The following is a 16,037-nucleotide window of genomic DNA, read 5'->3' on the forward strand; positions in this document are numbered from 1 at the left end:
ATTTGAGCTCATGAAGCCACTTCCAAGGGCCATCTCTAAGGCTCTGGTGTAGGAAAAAAGCAGAGATAGCACCAGGGATGCTTTTTTGCCTACTCCATGTCTGCTTAAGAGGTTTTGCAGTCAGGTGTTCCCAAACTGTGACTTGTGGAGCATTTCTAAAGAATGAATGAGAAGCCAAGAATGCACCTACTCCTGATACATCTGTATGTTTTATAGCCTTCTCAGAGGACTCCATTTGGTTAAGGCTGGTTTGATTCACACTCCTGACTTTTACTACTAAGATTTGTCAGGAGGGAAGGGACAAGCTTTGACAATCTGACTCTTTTGTTTTCCATACCGCAGACAGCTTGGTCTGCAGCTGGGCAGCTCATGTGTGCTACAGAGACAGTAATACAAAACAGTAGGGAAAAAAAAAGGTCTATAAAAAAGGGATTTTGTTCTGGTTTGTTCTTAAAAGCACTAAGACACTCCTGGCTCATTGCATCCTCCAACTTCCTTATTGATTTATTTGCATCATGAATCTTCTGCATTCTCCTGGCATTTATGTGAAGGTAGTAAAGTCCATTTTCAGTAATTACTAGTCCTCAGTAAATAAGAAAGGAAAAACTTTCAGGGAATTACATGGTCTCACTGCACAAGAAACAAGTGTCAGTAACCGTGGTAATTAATCCTACATCACTACACAGAACACATTCTTTCTGAGGTTTTCACACAGAGCATGAAATAAATACTTTAAACAACATAAAACAGATCCCAAACCCCAAGTACCTATATGAAGGCTTTCTGCAAAATATTTCATTTTCAGGTTGCTGCTTGCAGAGGAAGGTACAGGAAGAGGGAACTGTCATTTCCTGTTGTACCTTTAAGTAGCTCCATTTAGTGAGGTCTAACTGCTCAGCTGTCTGATATGGAAGCCGCTGACATAGATAAAATTGGAGACATTTATCTTGGCACGTGACAAAGTGTCTTATCAGCCTCATTAGTGGCTTAGTACATCTCATCAATCTTTAGTATACCCAGTGGTAAATGCTGCATGCCTGTCATTGGACAGGAATAGGCACATTCCAGAGAGGCCAAGTTGATGATCTGTGCAGTCATGAATAAATTTTGCTTTAATAAAGGTGTCTAATGCTCATGAAAAGTGATAGCCTTGAAGAATGAGACTTCTGTTTATCTATACAACAGGTGCAGGGTGGCCAGTGCCAGAAGTGGCCAAATTGTCTCAAAACCTTGACTTGCAGTAGTTACTGCATCTCTGAGCAAGGCGGGTGCTCAAGACCATCTGTGCCTCTTTAGCTGGACTATTAAAAGAGATCCAGTTAAGGATGGTCATAAGATGGATGGAAGCATGGAACTGAACCAAAATTACCAAGTTCACTTTGTACAGGCCACCTAGGAGCTGGCAAATGGAAATGACATTACAGTATTGCCAAGATAGTTAATTGGAATCGCTGAAGTCCATTGAAAATTTAGTTTGCATAACGATACATTAAATCTGTAGCAAAGATAGAACAGACTCACTGCTCCTTGGTCACCACTTCTGTGATTCACCCAGAAGACTTATGTTTGAAAGAGCCATGCTCCACAGACCTTTTCTGGCTTATTTGCCTCCACTGAAGCATGTTTTTTGTCATGCTGTAGATAATGAAAAATTCACAGATGAGAAATACAGTTGAATCAAAACATCGATATGAGAATCTCAATTACGCAGTGAAGAAAATCAAACTGGAAAGAATGGTCAGGTAATTGCAGAGCATGGAAATAAAGGGAATCAGAATCACATGGTGGGCACAAAGGAAAATCATTTTTTCCTAGGACAAGAGGTCCAGCACAATATCAAGTCCTGTAGTTAAAGCTGCCTCTACTAAATGTTCTGACCAGGACAGCAAAAGGAAAAAAGAACTTACATTATTATTTTAAAAAAATAAATTATGAAAATATGTAAAACAACCATGTGAAATACAGCTTCTGAGCGAAGATATTTATCTTAGTCTGTTTTGGGCCTAATAAATCCAGGGCTCTTCTAAAAAGTAGAGAGAACAGAATCAGCCACAGCATGGCTGGTATGAAATTGAGATCACAGAACTTCAGAAAGAGGAATTATTTTCTAAATGCGTACATCAAATAGCAAAAAGCAGCAAAAACAATCAGCTTCAAGCTTCCCGAAAAGGCTTTGGCAAAAGACTGCAGTAATTTGTGACACAGGCCAAAAACTAACAAATATAGCTGCCCAGAGAAAAAAAAAACACTGGCAAGAAAAGGCAGATGCTGACAAAGCTGGACTTGAAGGATTTGTATTTTTTGTGGACCTGGTTTAAAACCAAACTGTGACTCTCAACTTACTCAGAAACAGTTTCAACTTGGCTAATACTCCACCCATAACAGACTACTGTGCACATTCATTTCACTGGAGCATGAATCATTACAGCCCCTACAAGTGTTTCTTTCCAAAAGCTTTGCTCAGGAATATTTATGGACTTAAAGGAAAATGCACTTGTGTTTGGCATTACAAACCAGTTCATCAGCATAATCAGAGACACAGACTAGGCTCCTTGATCAGAGGCTGAGTCCTGATTCCTCACTGATGGTGCAGCAGCACCAGCATAGTGCTGCACAAGCTACACCTCTGTGTGTATCAGGATTTTTCCACCCCAAGGAGCAGAACATCTCTCGTTGCTGGCCTTTGGGACTGCAGCAGAGAAAGCACCTTCAGAGTGTCCTCTGGAGTCCAAAACAACCCATCTCTCAAGCTGTTTTTTTTTCTCCCATTTTGGATGGATGGCTATTGAGTCCTGACTTGGACAATATTTTACTTCCAAAGATCCCACCTCCTCTGTGTTTAAGCTGCTAGTACCAAGGTGATTCCCATGAATCTTAAGCACAGGCTGGTAACTGGCTCCCACATGGGGGGACAGGCTCAACTGCATAACTGGAGTTACTCCAATTAAGCCTATTCCACTCCAGACTGGTTAACAGCAATTAATTGCATTAATACAGACTCTGTGTTTAATAAGACCTTTACTAAAGTTAATCAAGTATCCCTAAAGAATTAACATACATTTTGTTTCTGTTCTATGCCACTTAATCAATTAATTATGAAATAAATTAATCATCATCCTTTAAACTAGGAGTACCACAACTGCACAAAGCATTCCAGGACCGATCTAGTGCACACACCTTCCTCTACACAAACTAGCCACTGCTCCCCACAGATCCAATGATCCTTCCTCTTCTTGCCACCACCAACTCCCAATATGTTTATCCACTGGGAACTGCACTCCTTTTTCAGGTATCATTCTTATCCACAAGATGCAATTCTCCATCCTGTGGATAGGCCCTACATTCCTTGTTCCTAGATGTACAACCTCCTACTTGGCTGCATTAAGCAGATTTTATTGGAGTAAGCCAGTACCTCAGATCAGAATGGGGTTTGGAACTATCATGTTTAAATGAAAGTAACATGGATGGCTTCCAAATTCTGGGAAGGTTTGTTCCCCAGATTAATTCTGAGGGAGATTTCATATAAAAATGTAAATGAGAGCCAGGATTATTTATACTGAAAGATAAACAAAAGGATTACATTTCTAGCTATTAGGAACCAGTGGAAACGTGTCTCTAAAATGACCTTACCTTTCATCTTGACCGAGTAAAAGGCAGCAGCCTCGCCGTTTCTCCAGAGTATCTTGGCACGCTCGGTGGCAGAGTGAGGTAGAAAGAATGCATCATTAGCTGAACTCCCTTCCAGCATTCCAAAAATAATGCAGTTCAGAACAAAGAGGACAATCCTTTCTCCAAATGTCTGGACCTAAGAGAACAAACAAAAACAGACCAAAGAAAAATGAGGCAGAGAATAGTATTTTGCATTTCATAAAAGGTTTCAAAATCAAAAGAGGCCGGGAAGGAGGAGGTCAGGAAACACGTACACTTAATTTGGGGAAAATACCTCCTGAGTTGGTTCAGCCAGAATAACAAAAACAGTTTTTCCTAGTGTTTCACCCTCTATCCAGCGGGCATAGAATAATTTAGTAACTATTTATAAAGCTTGACATATCTCTTGTTGTCACAGAGAGGAATTCTAAAGCAGCAGAAGTATCTTGATTGCAGTCACAGATTTGGAACCAGGATCAAGGCAATCTAATCCTACTCAAAAGTGAAATGAAGATTGGATTCACACTGTGGGCCTGGTCACCTCTCCCCCATTACCTGTGTTGCCACAGCATTGAAGAATTTTGTGAACCAGGAGCTTACTGAGATAGGCACTGTACAAAACAGAGAATGGTCTGTCCCAACCAGCTATAATCAAGGCATAACGAGAACAGTCATTCTGTGCTGGCCTTCTTAGGAGACAAATGACAGGACAGGGAGATGAAGGAATATAAAGGAACACGATTAGATTGATCATCAAGGTAAAAACTGCTGTCAACAAGCTTCATAAGAGTGCTGAAAAAGAAATGTGAGTTTCCATGCGTAATGGCAATTTACCTTTCAGCAATGAGCTAGAGGGGGTAAGATTTCTATTTTCAGACATTATTTTCATTCTCCGTTGATACAGAGACGCTTGAAAGCCTGAAGGCCTGTGTCCCTGCTCCAAGTTCTATCTTGCAAGGATTGGTATCTCAAAATCCCTCCAGTTCAGTTACCAAAAAAAAACCTACTTAATTCTGCAATTAATTAAACACTATGTGTGACAGGAAAAGATGATAAAGGAATGGAATCATTAAGGACCAAAAATATTGAGAGTTGGGTAGGAAACAAAACTGACTTAATAACCTCATGGCAACACAAAGCTCATAAGCAGCAGACATCTGATTTTTTTGTTGCAAACAGACTCCAGGCTACTGAAATCTTTCAAATTATGAAAAAGTAGTTCTATCTTACCAAGATAATTGATTTGGAAAAAGAATTATGGATATAGACATTACTAAATAGCAACCATTTCATAAAATGAATACAATATAAACATTATCCAAGGGAAAAAAAATCATAACTAGCTAGATAAGACATTGTTCCAAAGGGTAGTAACACCTCCCACCAGACAGTTAATGTGAGAAATTATTGCTAATGTAGTAATTCAGTTTATGATTATTCCTTTAGTAGGCAGTGATGGTAAACTAAAAACCAAAGGAAAATAAATCCCCCAGATGAATCATAAGCTGCATGCACAGAATTGTTTAGAGAGGGCTAATGTGCATGTCACTGTGTCCGGGAGACGTGAAGCACTTGGTGAGCCACAGAGCCCAGATCCCACAGGTTCAGAGCAGGAGCTGCTGGAGACCAAAGACAATTCCATATAATTGCTCTGGCTGGGAAGCTCCAGGGTAAAGGCAACTGTTCAAAATAGCATCCTTACCAAAATGAGCCCATCTCTAGCAGGATCAGCTGTCTTCACAACATCTTCCACAGGCCACCAGCACTGGCTCAAATAAACTGCCAAAACTACAGAAACAAAAACAGGGAGCACATTACCCACAAATACAAAGTAGGTTCTCAGTTTTTCCACAGGCAGCCTCAGATCTACTTCTCCCTCCAGCTGACTCCAGTCTGTTCTGCTGTGAGACAGAAGAACAACAATTGTATTTCAATTTCACCTCCACGTCCCTTGATATCCAATTTTCAGTACTGCACGAGGCATCAAGTGAAGGTAATTTTTCTCAGGAATTGATGTGACTTTGGTGTGACAGCCTGTGTTCCATATGAATACAGCACTTCCTGCTTAATACTAAGTTCAGTAGCAGAGTAGGTTTGAATGGCATTTGGGACAGTGGAGCTACCTGGATAAAGGTTACAGTTTTCAAGTTTCTTTCAAACTTTCCCCTGCCCACACACACATATTTGCATATATCTGAGCGCACATATTTGCACTCATGCAAGTCAAACACAAAAATTCTCATATCTGCTTTATCAAACAGCTTTTCAGCTCTCTCTGTGATTGAATTTCTATCTATGGGTAGCTTTAGAGTACAGACTCCTAAATCTCTGCATGGACAGATATTCTCCAAGGTTCAAATGCACACAGAGAGGTTGCTATCAACAAAAGACAGACATAGACACACATAATAAGATACACTTTGCCCTGAAGCAAAAGTGTATCAGCAACCCACGTAAGTCAAGTCCTCATGTAGGTGTGATGCAAAACTTGCACCCCACTTCTTCCCATCCTTCCTCAATTTTTCACATTTGCAGGAACAAGTATTTAAACCCTACTCCTACATGTTCATCTACAGAATTCATTGCCTGCCAATAGATTTACAAGGAAAAGACTTGAAGCAGCAACAATGACACTGAAATTATTTCCAAGCCTTGTTCAGAAAGAAAAGTTTTGACATGGGGTCATTTCAAAGGATAGAGAATAAATTTCAAGGGTTTAGATGAGGTTTTGGAATAAACACAGAAATCTATCATTTATGACCACAAACACATCTAACAGCAAATATTTCAGCCAAAAGAACTTTTAGTATCTGTACACTGGTGATGTTCACCTAAAGTACACAGCCACGATTTCAGGATTGCTTAAGAACAACAGTATCTTTAATATCTACAAATAGGGCACCTACCATGTCCATTTTTATATAGAAAGACAGAATATAATATAGGAAGAATGCTGCAAAGAACAGCACAGAGTTCACATGTCTTGAGTCCTAAAAGAGTGCTCCAACAACTGGCTCTAACCAACCTAGCTAGGGACAATTATAAGAAAGTTTAAAACCATCTGTGAGTTAGAAATAAATTCACACACAAGGAAATGAAATGACTTTTAAGAACAAGGTTCATGATTTACCTGTTTTAGCCTCAGGTTATACGATTGTCACTGAAGCACACTGGTTAATTTTCCTTTTTGCTTCAGCCTCTATCACTCCAGCTGGTTTTAAGGCTGGAGATTCAGCTTAGCTAACTTATATTTTCAATAAATTATTAAAGCATGTGCCAAAAAGCATTACACTTTGTGTGCTGGGTTAACAAGGAAGAAGTATTGCACGCAAGGGCAGATGCCTGTTTACAGCAGCAGACTCAATTCATTAAAAATTATGCACTTACTTGCATGGGATTTTCATACCCTTTCTGTGATGGATTCAATCTGTTCCCTCAAACCCTTCCCTCTGCTTTCAAATGCAGCAGCCACTGCTCCATTACACATCCATGAAACATGCAGCTACAAAGGGAGCTGAGTCACACAAAGGGGACATAATGGGCCAAATGCTGACTTTAAAAAGAGCTGCAAAGAGGTTTGGCACACAGTTCAGACATACGAGACACATAGTAAAGGTCAGAAAAGTTTTTGAAAGCTTTGAGGAAAACAGGAAGATGCATAACCATGTTGGAAGGAGTTGCTTTTATAGAACATTTACTGTGCTATTCAATAATTTAAATGTGTGGAAGGGAACACTAGTTCACATAGCAACTGTCACATCACATTACTTGAGCAACCTTATCTATATGGATGCCTTCCTTGAAGGAAAAACATTTCTTCAGATTTCACACAAACATATGTACTTTGCTTTTTGTTATCATTTTTCAAGTCAACATCTGGTCCCCAGTTAAATCCATCCATGCTTCCCCATACTCTCATTTTCATTTTATAATCAACTTTGAGGAACACTACTTCAAATGCAAGCATGATTTGTGAGACCACATGTTCCCTCTCTCTCCCTTCCCAGTCTTGTTATTCCTTCCAAAACATTCAGTTAAGTTCACCTGATCACAGGAGATGGAGTTACTGCCAACACACATCACCTGCACCCTGAGAATCAGGATGTGTGCTACTGCAGTGACCTTGCAACTGCAAAACCTGATGTGCTTGATTGTGCAGTTGCAAGACCAGTGCAAAGCATTTCAGGTCACAACTAATGGGATTTACACATGCTCAGGTGGGTGGCTTGCCCTGTAAGCACCAGCTTGCTAAACCTCAGTACTTTCATCACCTGCGCTCAGACGAACACAGAGTGTTGCAAGAAGCTGACAGGCAGTGGAGCACAGAATTCCACAGCACAGGGTGTCTGGAGTCCAGGACTGAACTGAATTAGGCACCAAGTATAATGCAATTGTGATTATGAAATGTCTGCTTTTGCTGGGCGAACATGGATCCCTTCCCAACTCAGGCCTGGATTATATTTTTACTTCCTAGGCTATGCTGGCCAAATGTTCCCACATTGGTGTGCAACTATTTAAATGAAATGTGCACATCAGGATTCTACACACAGAGCAAAGAAGAAAAAATAGAGTAACATCCAGCTTGCTCTTCTTTTTCCCCTGCCTTATCTGAATTGCTGAAAGACATCCCTCAGTTACAAACTAAATAAAGGTGATGTTACATATGAAAGATGTAATTAGAGTTAATAAATATCTAAGATAAAGTAGTGGCACTTTCTGTAAAGTAATCTTTACCTTAATCCTGTCACTCTTTCAGATTGCTGACACACTTAAAGAGGTCACTTTTGTAAGATTTCCACTGGAGCAAGGTCAGAAATCCTACTCTGAACTTTATTCCGCCACACTGGCATACCCTGAACTAGCTGGGTCCCACAGTTCCCTGTCTTTAAAATGGAATAAGAGCATTTCTCACTCTTTTCTAGGAATTTTATCAAAACAAATCTATTAAAGTTTGGGAGGCAGGCAGATTCCTGCTGGAATGGCAGCCATTCAAATATCTCAGATCTTTCCTGCAACCAGTTACATTTTATTTTACTATTCAAGCTTCACTCGGTGATTTGTTGCAAATGTCTTGTGATAAATGTTCCAAGGCATCTCACAGTTATTGTGAATTATTACATGCAGCATACAGAAAATGCCACAATAAGGTATGTTTATTTAGTGTTATAAAGATGTTAATCACCCATGTTATGCTCTGTAAGCTCTTACAATGCAATTTACATTCTCATAAAAATATCTCTACAGATATACTAACAGAACACAACACTCAGCCCATCAAAAATAAATTTAAAATGCTTCCAACCAAGACCAAGTCCTACAGAAAAGCTGCCATACCCATTTTCTCTTTGAAATATGCAGATATCATTTCAAACCACAAGCTACTCATCACTTCTGGACAACCCATCTTATCAAGATGATCAGAAATAAACCCCAGTGGTGGAATCCACCCCTCTTTAAACCAATTTTCAAGAATTAAATACCATCAAACTGAAACACAGTATCTGGGGACAACCAGGAAATTTGCTTCTAAGAGTGCTCCTGCTGTGGAAGAAAACTAAAATGCAGAGGTAGAGGAAAAGAATATATCAACTACAGCAAGATTGTTTCCCTCTTCCATCTGGGTGAAACTTGTTTCACAAGAAAAGTGTAAAGCACAAGTCAGGAAAAGAAAATTATGTAACTTGTTAAACGTTTTCATTTTCTGCCCTTAAAGTCAAGTGTCCTTACAGTAACAAAGACTAAGTTAAAATATATTGCTTTCTCTGAAGGAACTGGTTCTCAATTAATTTGATGTGTTCACTGGTCAGAACAAAAGGTCATGTAGGTGACCAAATCCAGGTGGAGTTGCCCCATTAGCACAGTCTGCCACCCTAAGAGTCAATTCTAAATCTGCTGAGCTGTAGGAAAAAAATTAGGACAAAATACTTCTAATGTATATACCCATCTGTATAGGTATGCACACACATCCCAGCAGGCTTTAAAGAACTAATGAAAATTTATTAATACTCATCTAAGAAAAAAAAATCACATCGTTCAAATTTGATGTGCGCAGGAAGACTGGCCACATGTTTATAGTATATAAAATCCAGTAACAACGAACTTCCATAATATCCTTTAAATCACACTTTTGGAAGAAAATAACAAAAGCCAGGTGATGTAGCAGGCTTAGCGATCTCTATGTTCCTCTGACTCTGGACTGGTAACAAGCTGAAATTTTGCAGGGGGGGCGGGTCATAGCAGTCAGTCAGGCTGTTGTTTATAATATAATAGTGTTTATTCTGCTAGGTTTAAGCTTTTAATGAAGATAGCTATCATGTAATTTAGGCTCCAATTGGACCTGTTTGACTTGTTCCTGTGAGAAATCATTTCACCTTGTGTGCTTGTATCACATTAATACTTCTTATTCCTAATACTAAATGAGATCATTTAACTGAAGAGCTGCTAAATGCACTTTCACCTGCATCTATTTAATAATTCTTTGTTTCTGCACTGTAGTTTACAGATCCCAATTCCTCTTGTGAAGGAAGCCTAAACTAACTCAGTGCTCTTTTCCGCCACGTTCCTTTGAACATGAGTCAGGAGAGGAGCAGAAATACACCAAGAGCCAGTCTGGCCTCTGGTGTAGATGCTTCTCCCCTTTATCACACCAGTGTGTACCTCTCTTCAGAAAAACACTAATGGAATATATAAATTAGTGTCAGAAGAGTAATTCTACATGAACTGTGTTAGAGGGACCAGGAAGTCTTTTGACTATACCTGGAACTTGGAAAGGTCTCCTACCTTCTCCTGTGAACCCAGCCCATTAGCAAAGGTCCAGCTGAAATCCTGTGTAGAAGGAGCTGGAAAGCTGCAGAGTTCACCTCTAACCACAGGTGATCTTAATCTGCTTTTTGTTCTTCTGAAGAAATTTCCTGGTTACAGTGTAGGACTGAACAATGAACACTTACACTAACAGAACCTGTTCTAGGAGTGCAAGATCATTACCTGCCACACTTGGAACTGAACAGAGGATTTTGCTCTGCCTTTGCTGTATTATTAAGAATACTGGCTATTAAAGCCTTTCAGGTATAATTTATAGCTTATCCTTTTTAAAAAAGTAAACTTTTAATGACAGATGTCGTTAGTTGGCTGCCACATTTGGAAGCTGGAGGTTTAAGAGGTTTCATGTGTTCTGTACTTCCGAGGTTTCATGTGTTCTGTACTTCCTAAGTGACACAGTGAGTCAATGCAGAAATTCATGTCCTCGTTGCAGATATTCCAAAAACTCTATAGCCCATTGCTTCACAACAACACCAACACTCCTCTCCTAATCTACACATCAGTAGATAGTCCTCACACACCAGTACTGAAATAAAAGTCAGTTAAACCTAGGACTGAAAAAAATACCATAAAGCAAAAGAAAAAAAAAGAATATGCATAAGAATAAGTAAGAATTTATACAATTTCATACCTGTATTATTGTTTAAGGATTTCAGGATTCTATCCAAACCATAATGTGTTTAAATTTCACATCATTCTGAATTAGAAAAATATTATCCTGTTGAATAAAGTCAGAAAGAATAACAGATTTACCCAAGGAGATTTTTCAGCTATCAGCAGAGAATTTATGCATAGAATTTAAAAGCCCTGATTGTCAATTCTTCCATCTAATCAGCAGCCCACTGACACAAGTCCTTGACAGATAAACTGAAACCACTTCATATTCAAAACAAAACTGAGAATATTTAAATACATAAACAAACAGACCATCTTAAAGGTAAAGAAATTACAACTACTCAAATTTCAAAATATTTTGACCAATTCTAACCTGTCTCTTTATCCTTTGGATCAGTTAACAGCAACAGTTTGCAAGTAGGATTATTTCGGTAGAGAGGGACAAAACACACACAGGAATCTTCAAGTTTAACCTAAAAAACAAACAAGCCCTGTAGCTCTTTGTACTGCAAAATTCACAACAAATACTTCACATATCAGATGCACTTACAACATGTTTTATTGACATGCTTTGCTGACCTGCATGGTACAAGCTTAGCACAACACCCTCTCAATCCTCAACTTCAAGGCATTGAAAGACACAAAATATTCTAATATCATCCATAAGGAAAGTTAATTTAAAAGAAATCAAGCTACTGTAGTTAGTGAAGAGCTTAATGCTGACTTTCCCTGGTTAGTACATAACCTGGCTTTGAGCACTGTCACACGCAGACAAATGGTGTTATGAAAGACCAGACACATCAAATGAAAACAAATACAACTTGCACTTCTTACAGCATCCTCCAGCTGAGTACTTGTGGTGTTTTGCAAACAATGAATTAAGCCTCAGGGTACAGGGAGTATCAAAGCATTAGGGCAGTGCCTGGGCAGTTTATCTTCGAGGCACAGCGAGGGTAGATAATTGGCACAAGGTGGTTAAGTTGAAGGCAAAGCTAAAATCAAAATGCAGCTCTCAAGCTTCTGCTCTTAGACTAAACTTTTAAATGATGTGACACAAACACAAAATTACTGTGCTCAAACAGCTCTATATGCATAGAAATGACGATTTCCATATGAATATTGCAAATGCTGTCATGTAAGTTTAGGTACAGGCAAAGAGCGTGCATGACTTAGCACAGTATGTACTGTACTTTCCAAAATCTGGTCCATTGTGTATGTGTGGGTGTGCCTCTCTCTCTAATTGCACCCATTTGTCAGTTTGCTATGAAACTCAAATCAGTCACGTGTTACATTTAATATTTCTTGGTACATGGAAGAAATATGAATATGGATTATTCTGGATAACAACTCTAAGCTGAAACCAGTGTTAAGTAGTTGATGAGTGCCAGAATCCTGGAAGCATCTATGCAACACTGGACTCCAGGAAAAAAAAAAAACAACTTGAAAACTGCTTGAAATCTGTATTCATGAGCTTGCCTAAATCTGGGGACTCAGTTGTTCTTTGTATGCTTCAAACATAACAGCATCAATGTCATTACAGCACCTGGGAGCATTTCCATAATGAAGAGGCCAGGACTACTTCCAATACTGCCATGATTGTTATTTTGTTTGATAAGGTAATGTGCACTTTCACAGGTGTTAACAAGAGCAGCATGAGCCAAGCACAGCTTTGTGTGTGGCTGCTGCCAACCTGTGGGGCTCTCACCCTGACTTGCAGTAATCCTTGCTATTTGTGTCCTGAATGCTTGACCAAGCCATACCAAAAAGAAGTTCTGTGACCCCAGCAAGTGGGCTGACAGCCACTTAACTCCTGCTAAATAATTATTCACTGTTGCCAGTCCTGCCACTTCAAACCTGCTTTAATTCAGATGCAGAAGGGGAAAAGAATGTTTGGTAATGCAGCCATTATTCAAACACCAAACCCCTCATGCCTCAGGTTGTGAGTCTATAATAGAGACTGTTAGCTGGGATGTTCACTGGGAATGGGAGTTTTGCCTTATTATATTTGAATTATTTGAAATTACAAAACATCAACATTCTTTCAGCTATTTATTACAGACTATAGGGACAAAGACAATACAGCAAGAACACTACCGCTACTTATGCCCTTGACTGGCTGACTGCAGATTAGATTAGACCTGAATTAAATGAATGCAAAGAGAAATGTGTTGCTATGAGACTCAAATCAGTCATGTGATTTATTTAAGGGCTGGTGACAAGCCACAAAATCAAGACAGTTGTGAATCAAAAGCCAGAAGTCCACCTTTAACTGATCTCAGTGTGTGTGGCTTTTGCAGGCATACACAGAGCACTGCCTGGAATTTTAACTTCCTCTCCCTTCTACTGGAACCTCTCAAAGTACAAGCAGGCATGGAAGGTGAGGACACAGAAGCCCTAAACCGGGGGATCTTTGCATGTTCACTCTGTATTTAGCCCCACAGGCTCCACTAGAGGGCATTAAAAGAGTATTTAAACCCCGTTACATTCCCAGCTCAAAGCTGAAGCTGATCCCACCTGGAACAGCATTTTTCTGGAAACTACTGCATATTATTTTCCTAAATTGCAGAAAAGCTACTGTATTCCAAACATTCATTTTAACTAATCCAATTTCTGCTTTGATAGCACAATAACAGGTACCTCACACCTTCTATGATCTACAAAATGCCAGAATTAAAGGTTTCATAGGTTGACTGCAGTAAAAACGTTTAATAGGCCTGTTCAGTCATCTCTATTCCACCCAGGTGTCTTAGGAACAGAATTCCTTTGGGAAAATCCACACTCAAAATTACCAATATAAGTACTGGAAAGAATGGAAACAAAAGATAGACTGTATCACAATGCCTGTGTAAATAAACGGCACAGCAGAGGCAGAATACAGAGCAGCACTGGGGTATAAATCTCCATAAAATTCATTTTTGATTCAGTCCTGTAAGAAGGCAGGTCAAGATGCAAAGTTCACCAAAGTACTTCAAGCCCTCTTCAACACTCAGACTTGGAGTTCAAGCTTATCTGTCATTTACAGCATGCAAAATATTTGAAATAATGCAGGATTTACTGAATTTTTCTGCAATCCAGCCATACCAGTTTACCCCTATTAGCAGTTATGAGCACAACCTGCAAACTAATCTGCAAGTATCTAACTTGCAGCATGAGAAACATCAGCCTACTACCTCTCCTCTCCCAGGGATGGAAAAAACATCAGGAGTGGACAGTGACTTCTTCAAGAGTTTTTCATAGTATGTTTCAGCATCTCCTTGCAGAACCTCTGGATCTCCTGTTATTGTATCAACCAAGTAAAGTCGACCTGTGATTAAAATAAAACACAAGATATTTTTACTTTTTATATTAAATAAGAAACTTAAGTCTTAAAACCTCCATTTCCCCAGCAGCTGCTTGGTGTGGCTGGGCCTTTAATGATCTCATTAGAGTCTTTTGTATAAGCCTAGTCTAAAACAGTAAGGCTGGTAAAAACCCGCCTGTGTGTTATTTATCTGTATATTATTTACCTCTTGACATGCAAGTTTACAAGGCAGAACCATGACAGCATCAATTCACATTTGTCTCCTTTGAATTCAACAAGCACGGTCTCAAATTTCTCTAGGTGTAAAAAAATTGCATTAAAGCTTGGAAGAGCTTTAAAAAAATTCTTCAAAACACAGCCTGGGTTTAGCACTGTCCAAAAATATAACAGGGAAAGAATTCCAAAGCTTCTATTCTGTCTTGGAAGACTGCCCCTTTTTGGGTCAGTCTAGGATCTGTTGTTCGTCATTAACTTTTTCCTTCTCCTTTTTGACAAACATCAGTTGGGCACTTTCACAACAATGAAATAATGTAAAAAGTTTACCTACACAAGCCTTTCCAAAATAGTAACATCATATTTTATGCAGCATAACTTTGAATCCATGCTACTCAATGCTGGAGGGTATTTGTTAATTGCATGCAAACAAAAATTTTATATATCTGATGCCCGTAACCTAAATGCAAAGTCCAACTTGGTGTTCCTGAAGAAGCAATACCCTCCTTCTGACTTAACAAACGAGACTTTCTGGTGGCTCATCACCAGCCCAAGAAAAAGAATATGACAGGAAATGTGTTAGTAAACTAAATGGTGTCCAGCCACTGTTTTATCACAGAAATAAAATAGCTTCAATTCAAGGGGCTTTCAATCAACAAGCTACACCTGCAACTCCTGTAAGCCCAAGCGAGGACCAAATCTTCTACCCACAGCTGTAGTTGGTATCTTAGCTCTGAATCCTCCTTTTTAATGATGGTTTGGTCTCACAGGGCACCTCCCTTGGTAAGTTAAATGTGAAATAAATGCACTGATAGTAAATGGCTGAGACAAGAAGTCTTAAAAGGACCAGTGCAAGACCTGTCTATACTAAGATTAACAAGCCATGAATCATATAGGTACCATATTGAAAATGATACCTTTCCACATAAAAGTAGGAGCATGGGATTTGTAGTACCAAGTCAGACTATTCATCCATGGTCCCATCACTCTCCCTCCAGCAGTGATCAGTATCTGATTCCTCAGCAAAAGGATAAGAAAATTAAAATGCTTGAAACACTATTTTCCTGCCCTTTGCAGGCAGCCAGCTTCCATCCCAGGCTTGGCAGCAGAGCTGTGTACTCAGAATGCTGAAGAGAAGCTGCTCTGTAGATGGGTTTCTAGCATGTTTGTATGTGACAAAATGGGAGAGAAAAGAGCATTGCAGCACTGGCAAGTCACATTATAAAATCCCAGGCAGAACTTAAACACCATCGAGAAAAGAACTTATGTCAGGAGAGAAATTAAAGATTATTATTCAAAACTTTGGTAATTCACAAAAGCAAATTTACTAGTAAATTAATCCTTTACAAAAGAGCAGCATGTAAGACTTGAGTTTAGCACAAAGAAAAATATTTGCCATGCTAATAAATACTGTTCATGAGGTGCTGCTTACAAGGCTCCC

At 39.2% G+C, this 16,037-nt stretch overlaps 1 protein-coding gene across 2 annotated transcripts in view; it reads right to left on the reverse strand.

The window, feature by feature from the left end:
* The window catches only part of LOC311158372 (protein FAM169B-like), a gene marked incomplete at its 5' end in the record, with an annotated part of 39,398 nt that overhangs the window by 13,170 nt on the left and 10,191 nt on the right, over positions 1–16,037 (reverse strand). For both annotated transcript variants that reach the window (XM_084213738.1, XM_084213739.1), the window contains 4 exons: positions 3,631–3,805; positions 5,351–5,436; positions 11,456–11,555; positions 14,253–14,386. In XM_084213738.1, the coding sequence (XP_084069864.1) occupies positions 3,631–3,805; positions 5,351–5,436; positions 11,456–11,555; positions 14,253–14,386 (495 nt within the window). The remainder of the gene's footprint in view (positions 1–3,630; positions 3,806–5,350; positions 5,437–11,455; positions 11,556–14,252; positions 14,387–16,037) is intronic.

The sequence above is a fragment of the Fringilla coelebs genome (assembly GCF_963513975.1).
Source record: "Fringilla coelebs genome assembly, chromosome: 12".
In the NCBI taxonomy this organism is placed as follows: Eukaryota; Metazoa; Chordata; class Aves; order Passeriformes; family Fringillidae; genus Fringilla; species Fringilla coelebs.